Source organism: Sciurus carolinensis, chromosome 11 (assembly GCF_902686445.1).
Source record: "Sciurus carolinensis chromosome 11, mSciCar1.2, whole genome shotgun sequence".
Classification (NCBI taxonomy): domain Eukaryota; kingdom Metazoa; phylum Chordata; class Mammalia; order Rodentia; family Sciuridae; genus Sciurus; species Sciurus carolinensis.
This window is the reverse complement of record NC_062223.1, coordinates 50,200,965-50,228,735: the sequence shown is the minus strand read 5'-3', so window position 1 is coordinate 50,228,735 and position 27,771 is coordinate 50,200,965. Positions and strand designations below refer to the sequence as shown.

Below are 27,771 nucleotides of genomic sequence, written 5' to 3'. Positions count from 1 at the left end.
CCAACTCTGAAAATTTGCTTTCAAAGGCAATTGTTTTATAGATAAAAATAGGTGTACTCAACAAATCCAAACCAATATTTATTTAAACTTATGAAATTGATTTCTCCAGAATAATCACCCTTCCCTGCAGTGTTAACAGCAAAACAGGTTTTTTGTTTTAGAAATTCTAATTTTTCTCTTCTCATTTTCCCCTTTAAGTTGAATTCTATTTTTCAGGGTGTCTCCTTCCTATCTTTAAAATGAGACCCTGTACCTTTAATAACAGAGACCTGGTGAGAGGTTTCCTTCCAAACTTGTTCCCTGGCTTCCAAGTGACGAAACCAGCTGTAATTTGAGAGCCCAGAGATCCTTAGGATATCTTTAGCCAAAGGAAAAGCTCCCTCCGTATTCCCACCCAGTCCAGAAGTTGAAAGTGTCAGAAAGCAAGAGCCTTTCTCTCTAGCTACACGCTCCATCTCCCAGGAGCAAGGGCAATCTGAGAGTGGGGCCACAGAGCCGTGCAGCTCTCTGCAGGAGGGCTTCTCCCCTCCTCCCAGTGATCCGGGCTGGAAGAGAGCCGGCCGAGTTCCAGCCACCGAGCAAAACACAGAGCGAGGTCCACCCTGCGCTGTTGCGGGGCAGTGCTACCCAGTCGCTGTTGCTCACAGCCACATGAAGCCTGCTGGGGTTCAGGGGCCACGGTGCAGCAAGCCGGCTGGGACTGAGGAGGACGCTGTCTCAGGAAGGCACTGACTCCCAAGGGGACCCCTCTCCTTGTTCCTGGGCAAAAGAGTCTTCTACTGGGGTCCCTGGTGATCCTGAATATTCAGAATGGTGTTCCTGAAATTCCTCTGGATGGGTTTCCTCTGCCACCTGTGTCAGGGCTACTTTGATGGCCCTCTCTACCCAGAAATGTCCAATGGGACTCTGCACCACTACTTCGTGCCCGACGGGGATTATGAAGAGAACGATGACCCAGAGAAGTGCCAGCTGCTTTTCAGGGTGAGTGACCGTCGGCGCTGCTCGCAAGGGGAAGGGACCCAGGCCAGCAGCTTGATGAGTCTCACCCTTCGAGAGGAGTTCACCGTGCTGGGTCGCCAGGTGGAGGATGCTGGGCGCGTCTTGGAGGGCATCAGCAAAAGCATTTCCTACGACCTGGATGGGGAAGAGAGTTATGGCAAGTACCTGCGGCGGGAGTCCCACCAGATCGGGGATGCCTACTCCAACTCCGACAAGTCCCTCACTGAGCTGGAAAGCAAATTCAAGCAGGGCCAGGAACAGGATAGCCGGCAGGAGAGTAGGCTCAACGAGGACTTCCTGGGGATGCTGGTCCACACCAGGTCCCTGCTGAAAGAAACGCTGGACATCTCCACAGGGCTTAGGGACAAATATGAGCTGCTGGCCCTCACCATCAGGAGCCACGGGACTCGGCTAGGTCGACTGAAAAACGATTATCTTAAAGTATGAGGTGGAAGGGCACAAATACCAGAGAGGAATCAAATCAGCTCCGGTGGAGGGTGGGGAACATATGAGGGGGCTAAATTTTTCCTTATGCCTATTATATTTTATACCCAGGTTTGCACTTTGAGAATGAATCTGAAATCATCTTTAGAAAAGAAAGGTTTGAAAGGTTAAGTGGTTTGTTTTTAGTTTTAATTCTGTACATTATTTATGTGATTGTTACAGATTTATCTATCCATGGGAAAGAACAATTTAAAGCAATGCTCCCCTCTTTCCTAGTGAGCTTTAAAATAACTCTGCAGAGATATTTGTTTCAGCCACATCCAAAAGGAGACAGTCCATGCAGTAGAGAATGATTAAACTTCCCCATCCTGGAGATTGTGGGGCTATTCCCAAGGAGCCTAGTGCCAAGTTCCTTTCACCTTCAACTTTCCCTCTTGGGTTCTGAAACTGAGGTGCCTGTTTTTCAAAGGAAGTCCAAGGTGTTGCTCTTTATGCCTGCAAGTCCACGGAAGTTGCTTGTTTCTTATTCTGCTTTTCTCTCTTATTTATTAACCATGGTCTGTGAGTTGGTTTTGTTTTTGCCTTTTTTTGTAAATGTATTGTTGGGAAACTACGTGCAAATCATCCTTCCGCAGGAAGATTTGCAAGTTTCCTCTGTGGGTCTAAGTGTAAGTGGCAACATTGAAGAAGTCTAAGCTTTGTGATAGTTGCCCTCTCCTGTTGACATACTGATTTGCTATGTGTCATGAAGTGTGTCTATGCTTTGTCATCAGTGCAAAAGTCAATTACAAAAAACGTAGTTTGAACACCCCACCCAGAAGCCTATGACTGAGGTTGTCAATGTATTTTTTCTCATTCAGGGGTTTGGCTTCCCTTTGCTTATTGGAAACTTGTACTTCAATGAGGGGGGATTCTAATTCTAATAACTCCTTAGCTAAGTTTTATTATTCAGCCAATAAATGTGTTTTCACATAATACTGGCTTATTTTCTAATTTATATCTATAGCTTTCATATTTCAAAAAGGGGCCCATGAAAGGAGAGAGGATGGGATTTAAGCCAGTTTACTTAGCATGTATGATAAAGAAGGAAGAATAGCTATGCATTTAGCAATTCTCCCCTCCCTGCTAACCCTTACCATTCTCACGAGGAAAAAAAAAATCTAGCTTATGCCAGAACTTTAATCTCTGCTGCTCTACTTAAAAACTCTTATTTTCTCCAGTTTTTCTCATAGACTCAATTGGAATAGTGCATAACGAGACTCATACCTTATTTGCCCTCATTGTGCAGAGGGGGGATTTTATTCTAATTTATTAGAACCATAATAGATACTTAATTATTTCAAAACTAAGTCTATGTTATTTAATTAACAGCTTTGAAAGGTGGACATTCATTTTATCCCATGTCTTCCTCTGGCCAGTCCTCACCCCACTCTCTCACACATACATACATACATGCACAGGAAAATGAATAAATGATCATGTTCATCTGTTGAGTAGCAAGTCATTTATTTTTCCTCCCATATGTGAGGAAACCAGTTTCAAACTATTTATATGAAGTTCCAATATCTTCCTACTACAGTAGGGAAAACTGAGGCCCCAAAAGAGTAATTGCATGATCCTCAGCTAGTGGTAAGAACCCCAGGACTCTTAGATTTAAGTGTAGGACTTTCTTACACTACTCTTCCTAAAGGATACTGAGAGAGAAGAGAGAATGGTTGGAGGCTGGTCCCTTTGCTTAGCTATTTTATTAAATACAATAGAACAACTTATAGAACAGAACTTAAAAATCCTCATTTATAATTTTTTTTTCATCATTAAGGGATTTTAGCTGCCTTTCAGATTTGTGTGTGGGAAGGAGTTAAATGATGACTATTTAGAAGGGCTTCCTTCTTTATTCTATGAAAAAAATCAGAAAAAAAATAATAGCAGAGACAGAGATGATATCTGGTAAAGTTTGCAGATTAAAGACAGCATCACTTCCTGTCTCAAAATTATCATATCACTCACTTCAAGGTGCTCAGGTATAATCCACAGACATATCAAATGCCATATTTTTGATTTTCCCAACCATAATAGGAAGATGTTGGACATGTGATAGGGCTGAAAAACTGGTTTCCTTATGTATGCTAATTCAATCCATTGGTAATAGTTGCATACAACTATTATGTTAAGAAGGATTCAAAAGGCACAGAAGTAAAGAATACTGTCCCCAATTAGGGATGTCTTCCCTGGGTGCAGGAAGGGGCGTGGCCACACATCTGCTACAAATTTGAAAACGCTGAAATAGATTATGTATGAGGTTCTTTCCAATGCTAGCTTTTTATGATTCCTGCAAAACCAGAACGAAAGTATCTGGCATTGAATTACTCCATTCAAGGCTAGATGTGCATATTGCCAATAATCCCTCAGAGTCTTATGTAAATGGTCCAGAGGGTAAATGGCAGCTTCCAGGTGCTGGGAAGGAGACAGAGCTGCCCTGAACAGCCAGCCGAGAGGCTGGCAGCAAAAGGCTTTTCTAACTCTCTTATGGTGGGAAGTCAGGAGACTCAGATCTTTCCTCTCCACTTCCTCATTATTCTCATTAGTCTTCCTTACTCACAGAGTGACACATTCTCCATTACAGCAGTGGTCTTTTACTTCTTAGGTCATGAAACATTTAGAGACTCTGAACAAAACCACATGCTCTCTTCCAAGAGAAATCTACTCACAAACACATCTATACAGTTTAAGGTATTACCTGTTTTCATAAATATTTGTTGACCTCTTAATTTCCGGCAGATGCTCAGTCAGGTTGTGAGTAATTTGGGGATGTTACAAAGCCTTGGGACTATATCTGTGGACCAGAAGTTTAATAAAGCCTCTTAAAGTTTTATTTGGAGCAGAAGGCAGTTGTTATTGTTGTGATCATTATTATCAAATACAGCGACAATCATTTTTTTAGGAAGTCAATATACTGGTAAGACCCAATGCTAAGAACTTTGCCTGAGTTAATTCTCTTAATTCAAATAACAAACTGTATGAGGAATTTTATAAAAGACAGTAATACATTTCAAGCTCTTATTTATAATAGTGTTTATGATAGAGTGAATTCTCAATAAATGGTAGTTGTTATACTGTTTTTATTATTATCATTTTTTTAACTGTGACCCAAAAGTCCTAGGAACTTTCAGCAAGGTTAAAACTGTGCAATGTCTTCTGTACTTCATTGATACTTATTGAGGGTGACATGTAACCAAATAAAAGAAGAATGTGGAGGATAGGGGTCCAGTGGAGCCTCTAGCCATCTGTTCCAAATGCTGTCTCTATAGTTCAGCTGCCCAAAACTGTCTGTCAGTCAGAAGATGATTAGCTCCTGTGTTTATACAATATTTCATTGATAATTTCTTTGTGAAATGCATTGTTTTGTACCACTAATTCTCATTCTCTCAATCTGAGCATGTGAAGAATTCCATATGTCCAATTTGAAGCATTTGGTAGGTCTCTAACTATCTGGAGATTATTGGTGAAAGATAACAGACTACTTTGACCTCTGCAAGATCACAACCTGGTCATGGAAGTCACCAGAAGCCTCCAGAAGTCAACAGGTGTGTTATGCATAGCAGCACAAAGAGGCTGCCCAACAGTTCACATATTCTCCATTGCTTTTTAAACTCCTGTGTACAATTCTGCTAAAGAAACAGGCTCAAAACTTTCTGAAAAGCCTTGAAACTTAGACTATAAACTACTTTAGTAATTTATAAAAATGTCTATGAAAACTAACAATATGAAATTACTCTAAAGGTCTTCAGGGAATTTTTCAGAGGATGATTATTAGAATTGTCTTGATATGGAATATTATTTGGGTAGGAAATAGAAATGCTAAATGTGTGATTTACACATACTTAATATAAAAATGAAAACATTTGGAAGCATAAAGCTTTGGTTAGAAATAAAATACAAAATTATGTAATAATAATTTACTAGTATATAGAATTGGATACAATAAATCATCTTAGTGATTTTTAAACTGGGCTGGTCTTAAATGACTGCAATTTCTAAAGATAGGATTCCAGTAGGTTTCAATGTGCCACCACGGAAGGTACCCAGGATAGAAATACTATATAGATGTATGAGGAAACTGACACCTAAGCAAAGATTTAGAGGTCAGCAAGTTGGAGGATTGGAGAATGCACAAACTTCTATGGGAGCTCAGAAGGAGTCTGTTAGAATTGTCTGGAAAATGCAGAGCAGTGTGCATACAATAAGGATTTGGCATAATCACACATTGAAGAGATGTAGGGGTTTCAGCATTACTGTCAATGCTGTTTTTTCATCTTTCAATAACATTTTTCTGATTACAAAGCCTTAACTTCTGGGTGTTGATAGCATGGAAAACATAATGAGCACAAAGAAAACAAAATCATTCATACTCTCAAACTCCTTCTGCCACACACCCACTATCTGCATTCTTTTCAACTCATTCGTGCACATTTACATGTATCTTTCGTTAGGAAAAAGAAATGATATGGTAAGAACGCATTGCTTGTTGTCAATGTTTACTGTAGACATTAAGTAGGTTTAACTGCATAAATCCTTTTAAAAGGCTTAGTTGTATCCACAAAGCTTCAGGAGTTAGAAGTTCTAGGTATTAGATCTTTTCCCACGATCTATCAACTGTGCAACTTTGAACAAGTCTCTTAGATGTTCTGAAATTCAGTCACTTTGGGTGCAAGATGAAAATAAAAATAGCTCGCATTTATTGAAGAAGTATGACTCAAAGCATTTTCTGTATGTCATCTTACAAAATCTTCCCAGGATTGTATTTCAGGTAGGTATTATATTTTTTATGTTTAAAGAGTATTATAAGTATACATAATAGTGGGTTTCTTTGTGATATGTAATTACAATGCACTAATTAAAAATAAATATTAGAATTTAATAAATTTTTCAGACAAAGGAACTGAGAAACAAAGAAGTTCAGTGATTTGCCCAAGATTTCACACTTGACTAAGAGTCAAGCTTTAAGCACAGGTCGTCTGTCTCCTCTACTTCCACAATAACTTTCTAAATGGTGCTTTCTCTTTCCTAAGGCAGGAGATTGAACACATCATTTGTTAACTTGCTTCCTATTCTAGAGTCTGTGATAAATGGCCTGTGAAATGAACATTTTCCTTATATGAATTTCTTAATTGAAAAAATTAAAATCCAAGTTCTCTCAGAGAAAATTTTTCTTTCTCCGCCTGCTTTTATTTTGGGAACCATAAATTCCTTACCTGCATGTGCCACCCTGTGGTTTTTTGCCTAGGAGCAGCTGGCTTCATGTCAAATCTTACTTATCCCAAGCACCTTCACATGGATTGTCATGTTTGACCTTAAGAAATTTTTTTATGGATGCTGAACTGGGAGGGACAGTTCGTAGAGTTCACCATCTGGGGGATGGTAGCCCAATGCTTGTTTACAGCCAGCAAATTATTCTGTCACTACTTCCTGGATTCACATATAGAAATTCCTCATCCAGGTGCATTTTCCAAGCTGAAAAATATAATGCTACGCAGTGCTCAGTACTATTTTAGATTAGGTGATTTTTAAAAGACCTCTCCAAATAAGTAGGAAAGATATTTGAACAAAATCTTAAATCTTGAATAGAAGCTAAAAATGTAAATGTCCAAGCAAAGAGTGTTCCTGCTAAATGAACAGTGAGAACAAAGTTCTTCAAGCCGAGGAAAATGTATGTGTCTTGGAGAAAAGAAAAAAAAGTGAGAGGGGAGGCAGAGAGACTATAGCAGGACAAATCAGAAAAACTGAAAGAATTTGAGTAGAGGAGAACTGAGGTTAGGTAATAGGAGACCTAGATAGCCATAATAAGAAATTTGGAAATTATTCCAGTTTCTAGGGGGAAGACACTATGTGATCTAAGCAGAGAAAGGGAAGATCTGATTTATAGGAAAAGTCCACTACAAAAGGAGGTTAGTCTGTAGGGCAGCAAAGGTAAAAGCAGGAAGGTATCTGGGTAGTTACTAGGCCACGTCAATTACAGAGGATGGAGGCTTAGTCTAAAGAGGTAGTGTTGAAAATGGCAATAACTTGTCTTCATCCTGTACAAATATTTCCCTTTTGTCCCAGAAAAACACTCTCCAGTCTGCTTTCGCACTGACCTAATTCTCCACCTCTTGTTCCATTTCTTCTCTTCCTCCTGATTTGGATTTGATGTTAGTATTTTCTCCTTCTGATTCCAGACCACCTTCCTCCACTTCCCTAAGGGATCAGGATACACATGCACAGGATATAGCTGCTCATTCTGATAATACCAGGTACTATGTGGACTCCAGCTGAACCCTTGAATCGACACTCCAATTCCAACTCACCACTCTTAAGTTTTAGCTACCATACTGGATAGGCTGGAATACAGACAGACCCATGAAAGGGCAGATGTGCACTCAACCACAGGTATATATCTCACATGTTTGGTTATTGCCAGAAAACAACTATAAATTGCACAAAAGTTTAGACATCTTCCCTTATATTATTGATCTCAAACATCATCACTGTATCTCTATTCTGCATTTTTCTTCACAAGAGCTTATCAACCTAAGTTATATTTAAATATAAAACTTTTCTCTTGAGGACTTTCAGTGACTTCGGAATTTTGCATTACCTTGGGTTCAGTCCATGCATGGAACATTCTATTTTGACTCCAGTTAGCATTTAGTTTGGTGACCTATATATTTCACCATCTCCCCCTTTTGCTTTTCTATGAAAAACAGAAGATATTTTGTATGTCAACAGCTTACTGTTTATGGAAAGGAACCTGACAGCTATGATTAATGAAGTAAAGTCTCCATGCTCCAGGGTTGGCAGTAATGGCTTGCATTTTCCAGTTGTGAAAAGTTTCCTCCTGCAGGCAGTTAAAGAAATGTGTTTCCTGAATATCATCTCTGGCTTTGATCTTTGCCCAACGCTCATCCCAAGACCAAGCAACAGAAATACCCCACTCAACTTTCAAAATGTGCACTTTGCTGGCAGCCACACCAGGTCAACCACTGATACTTTCCATAAAATTCTACTACAGATTAAATTATAAAGTGCAGAAAACCTAGCAGATTTGCTTTGCTCTGAATTGTACTTTCATCTGCCTATCAAATGTCAGTTTTGTCCTGCTCCACTTCCCTCTCCACCTTGTCTCTACCAAGCTCTTTCTGTCTTGGTCTCTCTTCTTTTTGCAGTATGGATTCACACTTAGGAGTGTGGGAAATAGAGGCAGAACCCAATTCACCCTGCTCTTCTGCAACTTATTAACTGGGGAATGCAAGCAAACTGTGTAACCTTTCAGTCTCAGTTTCCTCTGCTATAACAGGAAATATGACACTACTCTGCAAGGTTCTTATGAGGACTGGATAAGTCCATGTGGGGGAAGGGCTGATGATAATACTGAGCAAGACTGCCACTGCATTCACACGATGTAGCAATGTGTAACACCTCAAGAGAATCCTCTTTTAAAAGACATATTTTGTGTGTTCTTAAGTTGAAATGAGAAATAGCATGTTTCAAACTTAGATATTCCATGTATTCCATCATATTCCAGTTTTCACCTCCCTATTCTCAGCTGGTCCCTTAGAAGCTAAAGTTGTGTTCGTTCCCATTCACACAAGAGTAGCTCTTAGATATATGTTTACACCATGAACATGCTCTCCCTGTTTGGAGCAAAGTAGTGAATGCTACAACAGGAAATAACAGAAAATTTGCTCTTCCTCCATTTCTAAATGTTAACAGGACCATTACGTTATGGGGTGAGGCACATAGAAGAAACTCGGGAATTTCTGTATATAGACAGCAACAGTGGAAAATTCCCAAAACCTAGGAAAAAAGCTATAAGTTATAGAGAATAAGGATATTAATAGCCAATATTTACTGAGCACTAACCACTTATTAGATCCTGGGTACCTGGAAAAATCCAGTTTTTTTTTTTTCTCCCATAAAATGGAAGGCCAGACCTCAATTGTGGTGACAGTCTCCAAGTGATCTCAATATGGAAAGCATTAGGGTGACATGAAACTCTTTATGTAACTTCCGTTATGTGATTTGTTGCCCCTAGCTGCCTGGTAGAAATCTCTAGTCTGCAGACATGAGTCCACCAGAGATAATTGAGCTGATCCAAGTCCCATTTCAGGTCTGACATAAGGGAGAGGGGCTCTTTACTGAGAGTACCTGGAGACATTTGCATGTAGCTATGCAGACTTCTTAAAAGAGAAGCAGTTTGGCAATTCTCTAATGTGACTTCTCTTCATGCATCCTCTACCTGGGCTGCAAGGGAAGAGACCTTGGCTCATTTGAATGAGGACTAAGGATAAGGCATATGGCCCTTCTAACATGCTCAGAAAAGATTTGTACCCTCTTTAAGACAAAAGCAGACAGTAGTATATGCATATAACTAGCAATAAATGTAAGGAACCAATAAGTATATTTCATTTCTAAATTAATGACATCTTGGTCACTTGAAAAACTTCAAAAACTGAATAATTTTTAACTGTATGGCTCAAATGAAACCTCATTCAGGCGTAGAAATTGGCAAAGGTCATACTAATGATAAATACTTATCCCATAATCACATTTTCCATAAACCCTCTATTTTTCAAGAGTTTCACCATAAAAAGAATTGCAGAGAAAAATCTGAACAGACAGTCCACAAAAACAGCATAATATTAACAGGATGTCAGGGTTTACAGGTTTTCCCATTTCCTCTGTAAAACTCTTACCATTACCAAAACATGCAACTGCCACTTTTGCCTTTAAATAATTGTTTAAAAAACTACTTTTCCAAGAAATTATTCATTCAACAGAATTTACTGAGCACCTACTATGTTTAGTTGCTATACTAGACTCAGAACATAATAGCAGTAACAGTAAAATATACTACTTATTATGTGTCTGGTGTGCTTTCTAATCATGTTGCATATATTAAATACAGGTAGTCCATAATAATCTCACCTCTGGTAACTAGCCTCTGTTAATCTGGTCCATTCTGCCCTCTAATGGAACCATAATTATGTAAGGATGAGTTTCAACTAGGAGTTCAGGAGAGATTTCCATCAGTGATTTCAGGAGCTAAATAAAACAAATTTTGGATTAAACTGAGAAAGAAATAAGAGTAAATTAGCAAGATATTCAAGTTTCCAGGATTGAACAAACCAATTTGAGAGTAAAACTGAAGATTTCAACATTATGTTAACCTCTGACAGGCTAAGATAGTCATAAAACCATATCTGTAATTACATACCTAGCTAGAGATTTGGCCCTGTGGATTACCTAATGTGAGAACATGAGAGCTAGAAATTACCTCAACGAATGGAGAAGTTGAGGCCTAAAGAAGTGAAGAAATTTACGCCCAGTCTAACAAATCCCTACTATGAAGAGTAGGCCAAATGATATTGACCAAACTATACTGTTGTATTGTGTGCATGTACAAATATGCAACAACAAATCTACCATTATGCACAACTATAATGCCCCAGTTAAAAATGTGAGGGAAAAATGGAGTAGGCCAGGTGCAGTGGTGCATACCTGTACTCTCAGCACCTTGATAAGCACAGGCAGGAGGGTTGCAAGTTTGAGGCCAGACTGAGTCAAGTAGCAAGACCTGGGTGCACCCTGTTCACCTGGTCATCCACTACCTGATCCTTCCTATAACACAACTGACCTGCCATATGATTACACAGTGTGGACATGAATTCTCCAATTTATGAGGCACTCCTTGTCTTCTCAGAGACTGCATTCATTTGTTGGAGAGTTCAAATCATAAGAAATGGTTTATATTTTTATTACAAATTTATTTTAACTGACAAAAATATAAAAGTTGGACATATTTATGGAGTACTGTGCAATGTTTTAATACATACATGTTGTATGTTTAAATAAGGTTAATATATTTATCTCCTCAAACATTTGAAATTTGTTTCTGGTGAAAACATTCAAAATCCTTTCTTCTACCTTTTGGAAACTTACAGTACATTTTTGTTATCTACAGTTGCCGTACTATGCAATAGCACCCCAGAACTACTTACTCCTATGTAACTCTAACTTGGTACCCATTGATCAACCCTTCCCCAGCTTCCTTCCCCACTATTCTCCCCAGACTCCAGTAACCACCATCCTACTCTCAACTTCCATGAGATCAACTTTTTAGATTCCACATGAGAGTGATACCTTGGGGCACTATCTTCTGGTGCCTGGCTTAATTCATTAACATAATGATCTTCAGTTCCATCCATGTTGTCACAAATATCAGGATTCCATTCTCTTCATGACTGAAGAGAATTCATTGTATTCATCGTGTTTATGCTCCATATTTTCTTTATCCACTTATCAGTTGATGAACATCTGTTGTTTCCATTTCTCAGCTATTGTGAATAATGCTGCAATTAACATGGGAGTGCAGACACCTCTTGAAACACAAATTTTATTTCATATATATATGTGTGTTTGTGTATATATATATCCATATCCATATGAAACATATATATATATGTGTGTGTGTGTGTGTGTGTGTGTGGTCTGGGGTTGTGACTCAGTGGTAGAGCACTTTCCTAGCATATGTGAGGCACAGGGTTCGATTCTCAGCACCATATATAAGTAAGTGAATAAAATAAAGGTCTATCAACATCTAAAAAAATTTTTTTTAAAAAGAAATATATATGTGTGTGTGTGTATATATATATGTATATATATATATATATATATATTCCATCTGAGTTCTGGATCCAATGGTAGTTCTACTTTTCTATATTTTGAGGGACTTCAATTCTGTACTAATTTACCTTACCACCAACAGTGTGCAAGGTTTCCCTTTCCTCTACATCTTCAGTGTTTTTGATAATAACCATCCTTTCTGGGGTGAGGTAACATCTCATTGTGGTTTTGATTTGCATTTTCCTGATAACTCGTGATGTCGAGCGTTTTCTTTTCATATACCCATTTGCCATTTTTCATCTTCTTTTGAGATTACCTGTTTAGGTCTACTGCCATTTATTTCCCCCTTAATATCTTTTAATTTATTTGTCTTTCAAATGAGCTCCCTTTAGGTCCAGTCTTCATCATTAATATACTCTCTTGGTATTGCCCATTTTTAAATCAAACTATTTGGTTTTTTATTGTTGTTTATTTCTTCTGCTGTTTGCTATTTTTAGTTTGTGATATATTCCAAATGATAACCCCTTGTCAGATATGTACTTACAAATATTTTTTCCCATTTTACAGGTATCTTTACTTTATTGATACTTTCCTTTGTTTAGCAGAAGAGTTTTAGTTCGATGTTGTTGTAATGCATGTTTGTTTTTGCTTTTGTTTCCTGTGCTATTGAGATTGGAAACAACAACAAGAAAATCCTTACCCAGGCCGATGTCCTGAAGCATTTTTCCTGTTTTCTTTAGAAGTTTCAGTTTCCAGTCTTACATTTAAGTCTTTAGTCCATTTTAAGTTGATTTTTGTACCTCTTGACAGAGGGGTTCTAGTTTTACCCTTCTGCATGTGGATATCCAATGTTCACAGATCAGCATAGAAAAGACCATCCTATCTCCAAAGAATGTTCTCTGCATCTTCGTCTATAAGGAGTGGACTGTAGATTGTAGGTTTATGTCTAGGCTCTCTATCCTGTTCCATTGCTCGAAGTGTCTGTCTTTATGCCAATATCATGCTGCTGGGGTTACTACAGCATTGTAGTACATTTTGAAGTTGGGTAATACACTGCCTCCTGTACTGTTCTTTTCTGCTCAAGATGGCTTTGATGTTTCAGGTTTCACAGTGGTTCCATACAAATTTTAGGAATGATTTTTTTCAAGTTCTGTGAAGATTGTCACTGATGTTTTATTATCAGGATTGCATTCAATCTGTAGATTTCTTTGAGTAGTATAGACATGGTTCTTCCCATTCACAAACACAGGGGATCTTTCCATTTGCTTGTGTCCTCTTCAATGTATTTAGTTGAATTTTGTTGTTGTTGTTGTCATTGATTTTATATTTTGAGATGAAATCACTCTTCATTTATCTTTCACCATTCATAGACCCACAGCCCCCCACCACTCACTTTTCCAGACCAAGTTAATCAAGTATCTGGTAGCTCCTTTGGCCAGGCTCAATATCCCTAGTTCCTCCAACTTTTCCTCACATAACATAAACAACAACCCAGATCTCTGAGCTCTGGTTTATTGCCAGGAAGAAAGGATTTATTGTAGATGAAAGCATGGCTTTTGCCAACAGATAAATCCCTGGGTGGAATTTCAGTTCTAAATTCACATGCATGCTCAAGGAAAGTTTACTTCATCTGCCCATACTTTGGGTTCCTTTTATTTAAATTGGTAGAGATGACACCCACCTCAAAAGTCCTCAGGATAAATAAATATACTAATACATGTAAAATGCTAAATACTATGTGTAGCCCTTTGTAGGTATTCAACAAATGTATTTGAATGGATGAATGAATGAACCTCTAGTTGGGTACTTCATCTAAACTCAGTACTGAGATACTTTGTAGAATAAACAGAAAACCTGGAGAAGACCCTGCTGGGAATATGGGCATAGGAAAAAGACAAGGAAAAGATCCAAATGAGAACCCAGAGCTATCATGGATATGAGTTTTATACATAGGTCACCTCGGCCCTTTCTGTCACAATGTTACTAACCACCCAGGGAGCAGTGTGCTTCACATGCAGTACTCCACTCAGTACAGGGGCAGAGGAAGAGTCTTGAATGCATGTCTTTTCCTACTACTCTGGACATTCTCATAAAGATCCAACCACATACAAATTTGAAAGCTCAAACACTAAGTTATTTTGGGAATGGGAGAAAAGGTACTTTATATCCTTTTTCCCCTCTCTACAAAAACAGCCGAACAGACTTTCCTAACTCATTCCCAAAAGCTTCTTGTTTGGGCTGAGCTCAGTCCTGGAAGGTCTCACCCTCGAGAGAAAGGCCTGAGAAAGTCATTAAAGGCAAGTGAGAACCCTGGAATGGAAAGACACAGGGAAGATGGAAATTCAATTGGATTTTTCTCCCAGGTGATCCATCTTTCAATAACAGGAAGATGAAACAAACCGCCTCAAGGATAACATCTCCTAAATCATTACGAACTTAAATATAGCTTGAAGTGGGGCTTTGGACACAATCTACCCTGCCTGAAATTCAGGCTCCTCTCTTTGTTATCTAGACTGTGACAAAGTGACTGAAATTACCTAGACCTCAGTTTTCCTCAACTATTAAAACCAGATAGAGGGTCTTATTTTGTAGGATTTTGAGGAGAAACAAAACAAAGAATCCAGTTCGTTCTACTGCTGGCATATTTGTTAGAACTATCTCATTAGGTGTAAACCAAGAAGTCTTTATCCCACATATTGGAATCAAATGATTAGCACCCAGAGTCCTAACTCCTTCCCCTCCTTCTTGCCTATTTAGCCTCTACTCCTATTCCTGTGTCCCTTCTGGTTCATGGTAGGAAGGAAAAACACTCTACCAATATATTATCCACTTGCTTCTCAGAAAAGGCTTAGCAAAGAGGAAGGACCACACACATTAGGGTTGAAGTATGACATGAAAGGAAAGGGGTAGAAACCAGGCATGCTGCTAAGCATCATGCAATGTATACAATATTCTATAACAAGGGATTATCTAGCCCAACATGTCAATAGTGCCAAAGATGAGAACCACTGGTTTAGAATACATAGAACATACTGAATTGGTGGCACAAGAGGGAGATGATAGTAAAAGGATCTTGAATATCAGACTAAGATTTCTTCTGAAAGACAATGCATTATAGGACTATAGGATTGCATTATAGGATTTGAGGTATGAAGAAAATAGAATTTGGGGAAGATTTGTATTGCAATGGTTTATCTAATATATTGGAACATAGAGAGTTCTAGGCATAACCATGCAAACGTACATCTTTATATCATATTGTGGGTATAATACCCCAACATCTGGTTGAAAAGTGAAAGAATCTATCAACAGGTTAATTTTATCTCCTTGGCATGAAACAAAAGTTTGATTTCTGGTCCTCCCATTGATTAAGGCTTCCTCTAAATTTTTGCAAGACAATTAAAGGGTATGGAAAGAGTCAATTTAGTCTAACTAATAGTTTTGCATGATGGTAGACAAAACATCTGGTTGACTGGCACTTTCATTTCTCACTTGGCGGTTTTGAAGTGGAGGAAACATAATCATCGTTGATGCTTACCAGTCATCACTGTAAACCCAGCTGATCACAGGGTAGATTCAACTCATCCTAAAATAAAGGATGGTAGTTACCTATCTTCAATCTCAAAGATCATTGCTTGCAAAAAAAATGAGCTCTAGAGTTCAAATTGAAGAACACAGCGTAAATCGTCTCATTGTGATTGTTCACATTCAAACACACTTTGAAGTTGTATAATGTGTCTGGGAGTTTGCAATTCATCCATGCATTGGGCAAGGCCATGTTTCCTTTTTTTAATTTTTTAATTTGTTCTAATTTGTTGTACATGACAGTAGAATGCATTTATTCATTTTGATAAAGCATACATAAATGGAGTGTAATTTCTCATTTTTCTGATCATACATATTGTAGGATCACATGGGTCATGCAGTCATATGTGTAGATGAGGTAATAATGTCTTATCCTTTCTACCCTCATACCTCTTCCCCTCCCTTCACTCCCCTCTACCTAATATAAAGTAACTCTATACTTCCCTATTCCCCCCATTACTGTGAATTAGCATCTGCATATCAGAGGAAATATTCAGCCTTTGGTTTTTTGGGATTGACTTAGTTCCCTTAGCATGATATTCTCTAACTCCATACATTTACCAGCAAATGCCATAATTTCATTCTTCTTTAAAACTGAGTAATATTCCATCATATATATATACACACACACACACACACATATATGTGTGTGTGTGTGTGTGTGTATAGTTTAGCTATTGTGAGTTCAGCTGCTATAAACATTGATGTAGCTGGGTAACTGTAGTATGCTGATTTTAAGTCCTTTGTGTATAAACTGAGGAGTTGGATAACTGGGTCAAATGGTGATTACATTCCAAGTTTTCTGAGGAATCTTCACCCTGCTTTCCATAATGGTTGCACCATTTTGCAATCCCATCAGCAATGTATGAGTTTGTTGCTTGTATTCTTGATAATTGTCATTCTGATTGGAGTGAGATGAAACCTTAGTTTTTATTTGCATTTCTCTAATTGCTAGAGATGTTGAACATTTTTTTCATATATTTGTTGATTGATTGTATATCTTCTTCTGTGAAATGTCCATTCAGTTCCTTAGCCCATTTATTGATTGGGTTATTTGTTTCTTTGGTGTTAAGATTTTTGAGTTCTTTATATATCCTAGAGATTAATGCTCTATTTGAGGTGCATGTGGTAAAGACTTTCTCCCAATCTATAGGCTCTCTCTTCACATTATTGTTTCTTTTGCTGAGAGAAGCGTTTTAGTTTCAATCCATCTCATTTATTGATTCTTGATTTAACTTCTTACACTTTAGGAGTCTTGTTAAGGAAGTCAGATCCTAGGCCTACATGGTGAAGATTTGGGCCTACTTTTTTTTCTATTAGGCACAGGGTCTCTGGTCTAATTCCTAGGTCCTTGATCTACTTTGAGTGGAGTTTCATGCAGGGTGAGGTTTAATTTCATGCAGTAGAGGTTTAATTTCATTTTGTTACATGTTGCTTTCCATTTTTCCCAACACTATTTGTTGAACAGGCTATCTTTTCTCCAGTGAATGTTTTTGGCATCTTTGTATAGTATGAGATAACTGTATTTATGTGAGTTTGTCTCTGTGTCTTCTATTCTGTACCATTGGTCTCCACATCTGTTTTGGTGCCAATACCATGCTGTTTTTATTACTATAGCTTTATAGTATAGTTTGAGGTCTGGTATTGTGGTGCCTCTTGCTTCACTTTTCTTGCTAAAGATTGCTTTGGCTATTCTGGGTCTCTTATTTTTCCAAATGAATTTCATGATTGCTTTTTCTAGTTTTATGAAGAATGCCATTGGAATTTTGCTAGGAATTGCATTAAATTTGTATAGTGCTTTTGGTAGTATGGCCATTTTGACGATATTAATTCTGCGTATCCCAGAGCATGGGAGGTCTTTCCATCTTCTAAGGTCTTCTTCACTAAAGAAGGCCATATTTTATAGACCAAGGCTGTCTATGTCAAGAGAAAGGGACTCCTTTCTCCCCACTCACAAGCTGCTATCTACTTATTACTATGTACACCCAAGAGAATGTATCCACCCAGAAGAGTAGCATTGTTTTGTTTAAATTCATCTGCCAAAAGATACACCTTATTCTAATTTATCTACAATACAGACCAGTGGAAGCCTTGGTACCTTTATTCTGTCTTTCAAATACCACACATCTTTCTAAGCTCTGCTCATCTTATCTGCCTAAAGCCTTCTCTACAGCTACCATTCATGGTGATATTGTACATGACAACACTAGCAAAGACTCCTTGGATCACTGTGTCAAGCAGAATCAGAGTCTTATCAGGGTTCAGTGAGAAAGAGCTTTATGATCAACCAGCAATGCCTTCTATGGTCATTAGATGAGTAGAAGGAGGTACTATGTGAACAAAGGATTTGCTTTCTTCATCCTTTCCTGACATTTATTGACAATGTCATTCATTTTTGGTACCAGTGCTAGACACTGCTGTACCAACAGTAAGAAATAATAGATATTATCCTTGCTCTCTTAGAGCTTAAAGAGTAGGAAAGGGATCATTTAGGAAATCATCCTCCACATGAATAATAATCTCTAATTAAGTATAGCCACAATTGTTTGCTGCTTTATCCATGAAAAACTGGCATCTACTTCTTTGAATCTAGATAGACTGTGACTTGCTTTGACCAATAGAATGTCACAGGGGCAACACTGTGTTAGTTCTGAATCCAAATTTTAAAAGGCCCAACAGGACACTTTTGCTCCTTCGATGCTAGTCACCAAAGTGTGAAGACTATTGGAATGTTGGACTAGACTACTGAGTGAGAGAGCCCCCATGCAGAGATCCAGGAAAGGTAGCAGTCATGTTGGACCTAACAAAGCCATCCAAGCTCCCAAAGTACTGCCTCGTGAGTGACCTCAGTCTTTACAATGTGGAGCAGAAAAATCACCCAGGTGAATGAAGTCAACCCAAAGAACTGTCAGAAACATACATTGTCATTGTTCTAATCCACAAAGTGTGGAGTTTGTGCAACAGACCTCCACCACCACATTTCCCTTTCCATTACATTACCCTGTTTTATTTTCTTTACAGCCTTTATCACTGCCTAAAATCTGTCTTCACTTACCTGTTGTTTGTTTTTCCAAGTGGGAGAAAAACTTCATGAGAGATGTGACCTCACTTATACTGTTTCCTGCTATAACCTTGGTGCTTAGAACAATGCCTGACACAAAGCAGGTGTAAATACTATACAAATAAATATTTGTAGAGTAAGAAAACAGGTGGTTAGCTCCAACTGTAATAGATGTGGCAAGTGAAAATAGATGTTACCATAACAGTTAATGAGAGGATTAGACCTAGTGAGGGAGAGCAGGAGAGGCAAGGCTTGTTTTCATGAAATCTGCATCTGCTGAGTCTAGGATGAATGTTAGGAAACTCGTTACGGTTCAGTTGACCAGTCTTTCATAAGTGACAATATCATTTTAAACTTTCTGTGGTGGCAGAGTACATTTTTTTCCAAAACGCTTTTAAAAACATCTGCAAAGGACTCGTCTATTAATTACCTACTTAACTAATTAAGTAAATAAGGAGTCTCCTGAGTTATAACAACATTTCACAAAAACTGCTCAAGAAAAGAAGATATGAAGTCTACTCTCCGCCTCTGCTAAGGCACACAGAAGGGAAATACCCTTCCAAATCTGAAAAAAAAAAAAATGCCTCTTTTTAAATGTGAGGGGAAATTTTAAGAGTATTTTGTTATTTCCTAATCAGAAACCCCATTGGAAATTTTTTAACATAGAGATAGAGCTCTTAAAGGAGGGAGCCAATGAGAGAGAAACAGGGAAAGATCTTTGTCTCCTCTCCCTGGGAATGTTTCCTTGCTGGGAAAGAGGAAAGCAGATCTAGAGATCTGAAGCAGAATGACCCACAGCCAGACACATTGTTCTCAGGCTGTGATGAGTGACTAAGCCAGCAACCAAGACCCTTTCTTTGAAGCCAAAACACAAAGACAAGAAAATGAAGATCGGGAAGAGAAACAAATTAAACGAAAACAGGAAATAATGAAGGTGATATCCATTTTGATGATGGTTGTACTAGACAGCTTTTTGTTGCTGAGACAAAATACCTGACTAGCACAACCTAGAGGAAGGAAGATTTATTTTTGCTTATATTTTCAGTTACAGTTCATGGTCAGCTGGCTCCAAGGGAAACATAATGGCAGAAGGGCATGGTGCAAGGAAGTTTTCTCAGTTCATGGCAGCCAAGAAGCAGAGAGAAGGAGGGGTAGCCTGGGAAGAGATATAGCCCCCAAGGGCATGCCCCCAGTGACCTGTTTCCTTCAGTAACACACCACCTGCCTACAGCTACCACCCAGTAATCCATTCACTTTATTAGTCCTTCAAATGAATCCCCGGATGAGGTTTCAGCCTTTATGATCCAACCATTTCCTGAATGTTCTGTGTCTGAACCTTACCACACTGTGAACCATGCTTTCGACAATGAGTTTTCTGGGGGACATTCCAAATCCAAACCATAACAGCTGTGTATGTAATACATACATGGGGGGATTTGGTAGTATTAAATAATTTTGTCTTCCTGGTATTTTTACATATTTTCACAAATATTTTATAAACATTTATGTGTGTGTGTGTGTGTGTCTGGTTTATGAGCTTTTTGGCTGCTGTAATTAAAACACTTGACAAGAACAACTTTAGTGGAGGAAAAGTTTATTTGGAGGCTCAAGGTTTCAGAGTCTCAGTCTACAGACAGCCAATCCATTCTTCAGGGTTTGAGACGGGGTTGAATATCATGGCGGAACACTGTAGTGGAAGGAAGCAGCTCTCATGATGATCAGAGAGCAGAAAGAGACTCCACTTGCCAGATACAAGGACCCACCTCCAAGGACTCACCTCCACTAAACTCACCCTACCTGCCTTCAATTACTACTCAGTTAATCCCTATCAGGCGATTAATTCACTGATTGCGTTAAGGCTTTCATAATCTAATAATTTCTCCTCTAAATATTCTTGCATTGTCTCACATGTGAAAATTTGGGGACACCTAATGTCTAAACCAGAGCATTATTCAACATATAAATTTCAACACACATAAACATATGTATATACACATGTATATTTCATATCACAAGTTCTGTTTTCAAATTTTCCTCTAAATTATTGCTTTGAACTTTGTTTAAAACTTTGCTTTATTTGTTTTAATACAGAGATAGATGGTTGGCATAAAAGGAATGGACATTCATAGTTATAAAACTCTGTGATGAATTTCAACAAAATAACATGATAACTTAGTACATAGAGAGATAACAAAATTCAAGTAAACTCATACTTGATTAATTTTGACTTCTGTTTCAATCTTTGATCCAATACTTCAGACACTGGAAACAATAGTCAACTACTTATATTTGAACAACAGGTACTTTCTACCCAATTTAAGAAATGTTTACAAAGCACTTTCTATGGTTGGTCTGACACTACAGCAGGGAAAAATTTGGACAAAAATTTATAATTTATCTATAAAAAGAGATACATAGGAAGTAAATTATAAATGAGCTGAGAGTTCTCTCAAAAAATTTTGATTTCACATTGTTCCCTTATAAAGTGCTTGAGATGATTTTGTAAAATAGTGCGAATAAAGACCTTGATTCTGTACTTAACACAGCATACATTCAAAAACTTGAAGTTTCCCATCCCCTGGGCATGTCAGCAAACAGAAAATGATGCCAATGTACCCTGGATTTGAAAGTTTGATGGGGGCAAAGACTATATCTGCCCATTCTTTCTTATAGCTCTAATACTTCCTTTTCATTATGAATGACTGAGTTGATCCCTCTGAAAGCTTAAATACAAGACAAACAGCAAACTGTGCAATTTTGTAGCACTCCCTGCTATTGAACACAAGAACTGCACCTCACTCATATTTTGCAACCCCATGATGATCAGAACTGTGCCAAGGAAGAATAGGAAGTTCAGACCAATGGGAAAAGAACAGCCTGGTAGGAGAAAAAGTTTTGTTTCTGCACTTATCACCTGTAAATCACATAATCTCTAAATGCCAACATCCCTACTTGTTAAGAGGATTCTGAAATCCTTGCTTCCATCACTAGTCACATGAGATGAAATATGCAGAAGTGCTCCGAGAACTATAAGATACAACACAATATAAAGGACTGTTTTGGCACTTTGATGTGGTAAGCCCCTGCCATCCATTTCCATCCAACCATCTCTTCTCTGAGACTCTTCTTTCAGGAGGTATCTAATAAAGACTTTTGAAACAAAACAGGCAGCAAAATAGATTTGTTGCCAGTAAATATCAGCTTGTTAATTGCCAAGAGGTCTTCTCACTTTGCCATTTACTTTGATGAACTCAATAAAATGTAGGTTCTGATCCTCAGACTGGCAACTCCAGAAACTAAACCTTAACAATTTTACAAAGTAGATTATATTAAGCATGATAACTCGTGCTTCTATGAGTGTATAAACCAGGGTATGTGTTTTTAAAGAGGAATACAACTACCTATTTCTGTTGCATTTTATCTCCCTCTATGAAAGCTATGTGAAAATCGCCTTATCAGAAGACTGATAAGAAAAGAATCGGATCCCTCATAGTTAACTCTGGTGATTGGAATGTTTAATGATATCATTGTTTCTGCTTCCATGATAAGGATGCATCTGCTTGGGAAAAATGGGTGTTTACATGTCTAATCAGAACACTATCTTTTCTGATTTATGTCTTTCTGTTTCTCCTGGCCAACATCCCTCTGACTGACATTTGTTCTTTAGAAAAGGTAATGCCTTTAATCGTGTTTCAGCTGTCTCTTTTATGTAATTTTGCCTATTGCTGACCTATCAAATCTAAATATTCATTTTATTGTTTAACTTTTACGTGGCTATCATGTTTCTTTTTTTCCTGTATTCATAGGGGCCAGTTTACTGTTGTCCCATCTGTCACCAACAATAATAACCTTTTAGTTTATCTCTTAATCCAATAGCCACTTCTTGGTCCACATTCTCTTTCACCTCTACATCATGACAAGGTTCACCTTGCTTGCAATAAGCAGAGCCAGGCATTATTTTCCCAAGAGTATATCTATGGCCTTTTGGAAAAATTATCTTTTCCCATTTTGTTTGAAAGGTAATTTCTGAATTTTGAATTCCCAGCTCCAGTGATGGAAACCCAGTATATCAGATTCTGGTTCTGCTAGGGTCAGCACATGACTAGATATCACACTCTTTTGAGATTAATTTCCTGAAGAGATATTTACTGAATAGTTCTAACTTCTTGCATTTTGTCCTCTAGATTGATCTCTGTGCGTGTGTGTGTGTGTGTGTGTGTGCGTGATATCTACATTAGATAGATAGATGGATAGATATAGATAGATAGATAGATAGATTCATTCATTCTTGATTCCTCTCAATCCTAAACCATTCTTTGTAATGCCTTTTGATTCTGTGAGCCCCTAAAGCAAATGTTTAATGTAGTCAGAGAAGTTTTCAATGCTTAGTACCAAAAAGATTTTTTGTCTCCCAAGTACATTGAAAGCAGCAAAAGTGAATTTTCTTTACCTCCCCAACTACTACTGCCTTATACATAAAGGTCCTCAAAAAATTTGCATAACTGAACTATTGTATGTTATATAGTCAGAAGCTATGAGTTGAACTTAATTCAGATGAACTGAATAAACATTTCTCAGATTCACAGTAACTATGAAATTGGAATATTTTACCACCATTCAGAAATTGTGGTCACAAGATTAGATTCTGATTTTTGACAAATACAAGTTCAGCAACTCCTTATTTAAACACGTCCTAGAAAAAGGACCACACTATGCCAATAGGAGTTCTGGCAAGAATCTACAAGTGAAATGTTCAGAAGCAGCTGCCTATGTCTGTAGGTGGAAAGCCATCATGAAGTAGCTATAGAGGACTGCACTGTTTGTTTGGGCCCCTAATTTAACCACAGACTCTAAATCAACAGCACTGGTTTGCAGAATCAGATGGAAAAACACATACTAAATAGCAGTTGCAGAAAATACTGTGCATTGGGTTTTTTCCTTCTCAAGATCAGAAAAAGAATTTGTTTGTTTTCTATGTTACTGGGTTTCTATAGTATCTCCCTTATCCAAAGTTTGATCTATTCCATTTGGCACTTATGCAAGTCAGTTAAACAAAAATGAGAGCTTGCAGTTGTGTTTCTGGGAAACTTTCTCAATAAGCCTATTGAATAAGATGATTTTTTTAAATAGGTGGGTCTCGATTTTAAAAATGACCAGTATTTACATGGTTTAAATGTTTAACAAAACAGGACTATATGCTAACTTTATCAAGTAGTATTTCTACTTATTCTTGAGAATGAACCTATTCCTGGGGAGAAACCATGAATTACTGCTAACCACAGCAGAGCTGGATTTCATCAATTTAGCCACAGAACTTGCTGAGCACTGCTCCACACTTCTACCAGAAACAAGTATAACATACAGACAAAATGCACTCAGCAGCTTTTTCTGTCTTGATCATATGTGCCCTTCCCCAATTTTGCAGAACACTCAAACCTACATAGCCATGCATACTTAATGATAGGGATACTATTTTGAGAAATTCACTGTGAGACAATTTCATCATTAAGCAAACATCATAGACTGTACTTACCCACACTAACATGGCTATAGTGTCATTAAGCAATATAATGATATATCAGACCACCATTATATTTGTGATCCATCAGTGGAGTGCCTGACTACATTCTTCAAAGAGATATCCTCGAAGACAGATATTCTCCATGAAAAATAAGCTTCATTTGCAGTCACAGATTGTGATCACAAAGGGAAACCTTAGGGACAAAAGAGAGTGTCCCAACGAAGAGAAATCACCCTAAATTTCTATAAGACAGATGACTTAAAGAAAATTGAAATAAATAGTTTTGACACTAAGAAAAATGTAAGAAAAAAAAAGTATAATAATCCTCCTGCAGCTCCCTGCAGCCTCTTCTATGATGGTGCTAACCACCTCCGAGAGGTCTCAGCTCTAAAAACACCACATTGGTGATTAAGTTTAAAAATGAACTTTGGGGAACCCAAATATCAGACCACAGGAGTAATGATGGAAGGTTTATCCAAGGCAAGCAGTGATGTGGTGCATGCTGAGCATTGTCATCTAGGTAGAGTGCCCAACTCAAATCCTAGGGATTATAGATGATGAAGTAGAAATTACACCATAAATTAGTTGTCTATAGAGGAAAAAAACAATTGTATTTCTGCCTCACCCACAGAAATCAACTCCAAACAAATAAAGAACTGATGTCAAAAACAAAAACTTCAGTGAAAGATTAAAGGTGAATTTGTTTCTCATCTTAACGTAGAGAAGGATTACTTAAAATCCAAAGTATGTCAATATGAGTGGAGAACATCACTGAATTTATCTATATTAAAATTAAGACCACTTTGGCTGGTGTTGTAGCTCAGTAGTAGAGTGCTTACCTCACATCTGTGCGGCACTGGGTTAGATCCTCAGCACCACGTAAAAATAAAATAAATAAAATAAAGGTATTATGTCAATCTACAACCCCAATTTTTTTTTTTAAATTAAGACCATTTGCTAATCATGGGAAGACCTGTTAAAGGAAGTGAAAAATGTATGTTATAAATTGGAAAAAAGTATTTTCCACATGTATACCTAATAAAAGACCAATAACAAGAATACATAAAGCATTCTTCAAAATCATAAAGAAAAGATAAAAACACAATTAAAAATGTTTGAAAGACTTGAACAAGCACTTCAAGGTAAAGTAAACCCAATTGACAATACACATACAAAGAAATATTCTGTGGCTTGGCATGGTGGTGCACACCTGTAATCTAGGCTACTTGGAAGGCTGAGGCAAGATGGCAAGTTCAAGGCCAGTCTGGGCAACTTGATGAGACTTTGCCTCAAAATTTAAATTTATCTATATGGAAAGAAAGATATGTGCAAATTAAAACTACACTGAGATTCCATCTCACTCTAATCAGAGTGATAATTCTCAAGAATACAAGTAACAATAAATGTTGTTGTAATATATATATATATATATATATACATATATATATACATATATATGTATATATATATATATGGAGAGAGAGAGAGAAACGAACAACCAGGATTAGAGATGTAACTCAGTAGTGAAGAAGTGCCCTTGGGTTCCATTCATCCCTAGTATCAACAACAACAAAAGAAAGAAAGAAAAAGAGAGAGAGAGAAAGTAAACAAGAAAGAAAGGTTGGAGCTGTTTCAATAGATATGTGGAAAATGCAAATTATAACATATTTTAGGTTAATTTCACTGGCAAAAGAATAAAAATTATATTAATGTTAACAACACCAAATATTGGAGACCATGTAGACTAGCAGGATTGAGAGGTAAAGAAACTTACCAAGACCAATCTATTGTGGGTCAATCTTCTAGAAAAGGAGCTGGCTCCTCTAAGGCTCCATAGAAACCAGCTTTGTTCAAACGCCTAAGGTCCAAAATTAATCCATCACAAGGCTTAGACCACAGCTCCCTGATTATGCCACAGGATGGACTCTTTCTTCCTGAAACATGAACATTTGTGTCATGTGACAAGCCCTATCATTCAGTCATCTTAGGCATTTGAACAAAGCTGGTTTCTATGGAGCCTTAGAGGAGCCACAAAGAAGAGGCAGTCCTAACCCCTATCAAGAAGAATCAGACTGCAGCATAGGGATGGACTGAAAGTTCTAATATGTTACTTTGCTACTTTTTGGACTCAGATTATATCAAGAAAAGAGCTACAGCAACCTAAATCATGCAGATTAAAAGCCTCACAACACATCAAACTAAAAAACTTCTTAACAGCAAAGGAAACAATCAAGAACGTGAAGAGAGAGCCTACGGAATGGAGAAACTCTTTACCACAGCACCTCAGATACAGCATTAATCTCCAGAATATAAATATAACCTAAAAAATTTAAAATAACGCTGTCAATAACTGGGCAAAGAAACTGAATGGGCACTTCACAGAAGAAATAAGAATGGTCGGAGGTGGCTCAGCATAGCGCTTGGACTCAAGCAGTCGCTGGGGCTCCGGGCAGCTGCCTGGGGAGGAGCTGCGTGGCGAGCTGTTTGGACCCAGAACAACCGCTTCTGAACACCGGGGGGGTTGCCCAGAGGAAGAGGAGGAGCGCGGCGGGACGCTTGGTCTAGGAGGGACTGCAACAGAGCCACGGGCAGTTGCCAGAGGAGGAGCTGTGTGGTGAGCTGTTTGAACTCAGAGTGGGCGCTCCTGAGTGCCGGGAGGTTGCCCGGAGGAGGAGGAGGAGCGTGGCGGACGCTTGGTCTGGGAGTGACTGCATCAGAACCACAGGTGGTTGCCAGAGGAGGAGCTGCGTGGTGAACTGTTTGAACTCAGAGCGAGCGCTCCTGAGTGCCGGGAGGTTGCCCGGAGGAGGAGGAGGAGCGCGGCGTGTTACTTAACCTGGGAGTGACTGCATCAGAGCCGCGGGCGGTTGCCGGAGGAGGAGCTGCGTGACGAGCTGTTTGAACTTGGAGCAGCTGCTCCAGAACACTGGTGGCCTGCCTGGAGGAGGAGAGCGGTGGGACGCTTAGTCTGGGAGTGACTGCATCAGAACCACAGGCGGTTGCCAGAGGAGGAGGCGAGTGGTGAGTTGATTGGACTAAAAGCGACCGCTCCTGAACACCGGTGGCCTGCCTGGAGGAGGAGCGTGGTGAGTCACCTGGTCTCGGAGCCACCGCTCCTGAACACCCAGGGGGCTACCCCAAGGAGGAGGAGGAGGAACAGGGTGGGTCACTTGGACTTGGAGTGACTGCCTAGGGCTACGGGTGGTTGGCAGGAGGAGGAGACCCGAAGTGAGTTGTTTGGACTCCTAGTGACTGCGTCGGAAACCGGGCGGCTGTCCGGAGGAGGAGGTGTGTGGCGGGTCTCTGGGTCTCGGAGCTATTGTATGGGGCTCCAGGTGGTGGCTCAGGGGAGGGGCTGCATAGCCAGGCGATTGGTGCAGAGCAGGGTCCCAGGAGCTAGGTGGCTTCTTGCTGGAAGAGCCGCACAGAGACACGCCTAGGGGCGGAGCGAAGTTTCCAGGGCGGCGGGCAGATTCTCTGGGAGAGGCAGCCTAAGGAG

General features: G+C 38.7%; 1 protein-coding gene across 1 annotated transcript; it reads left to right on the top strand.

The window, feature by feature from the left end:
* The first annotated feature begins 378 nt into the window (after positions 1-378).
* Positions 379-4,561, top strand: Fibin (fin bud initiation factor homolog). The gene has a single exon (XM_047519473.1). The coding sequence runs from the start codon at positions 811-813 to the stop codon at positions 1,444-1,446; it is 636 nt and encodes a 211-aa protein (XP_047375429.1). The 5' UTR covers positions 379-810; the 3' UTR covers positions 1,447-4,561.
* The last annotated feature ends 23,210 nt before the right edge of the window (positions 4,562-27,771 follow it).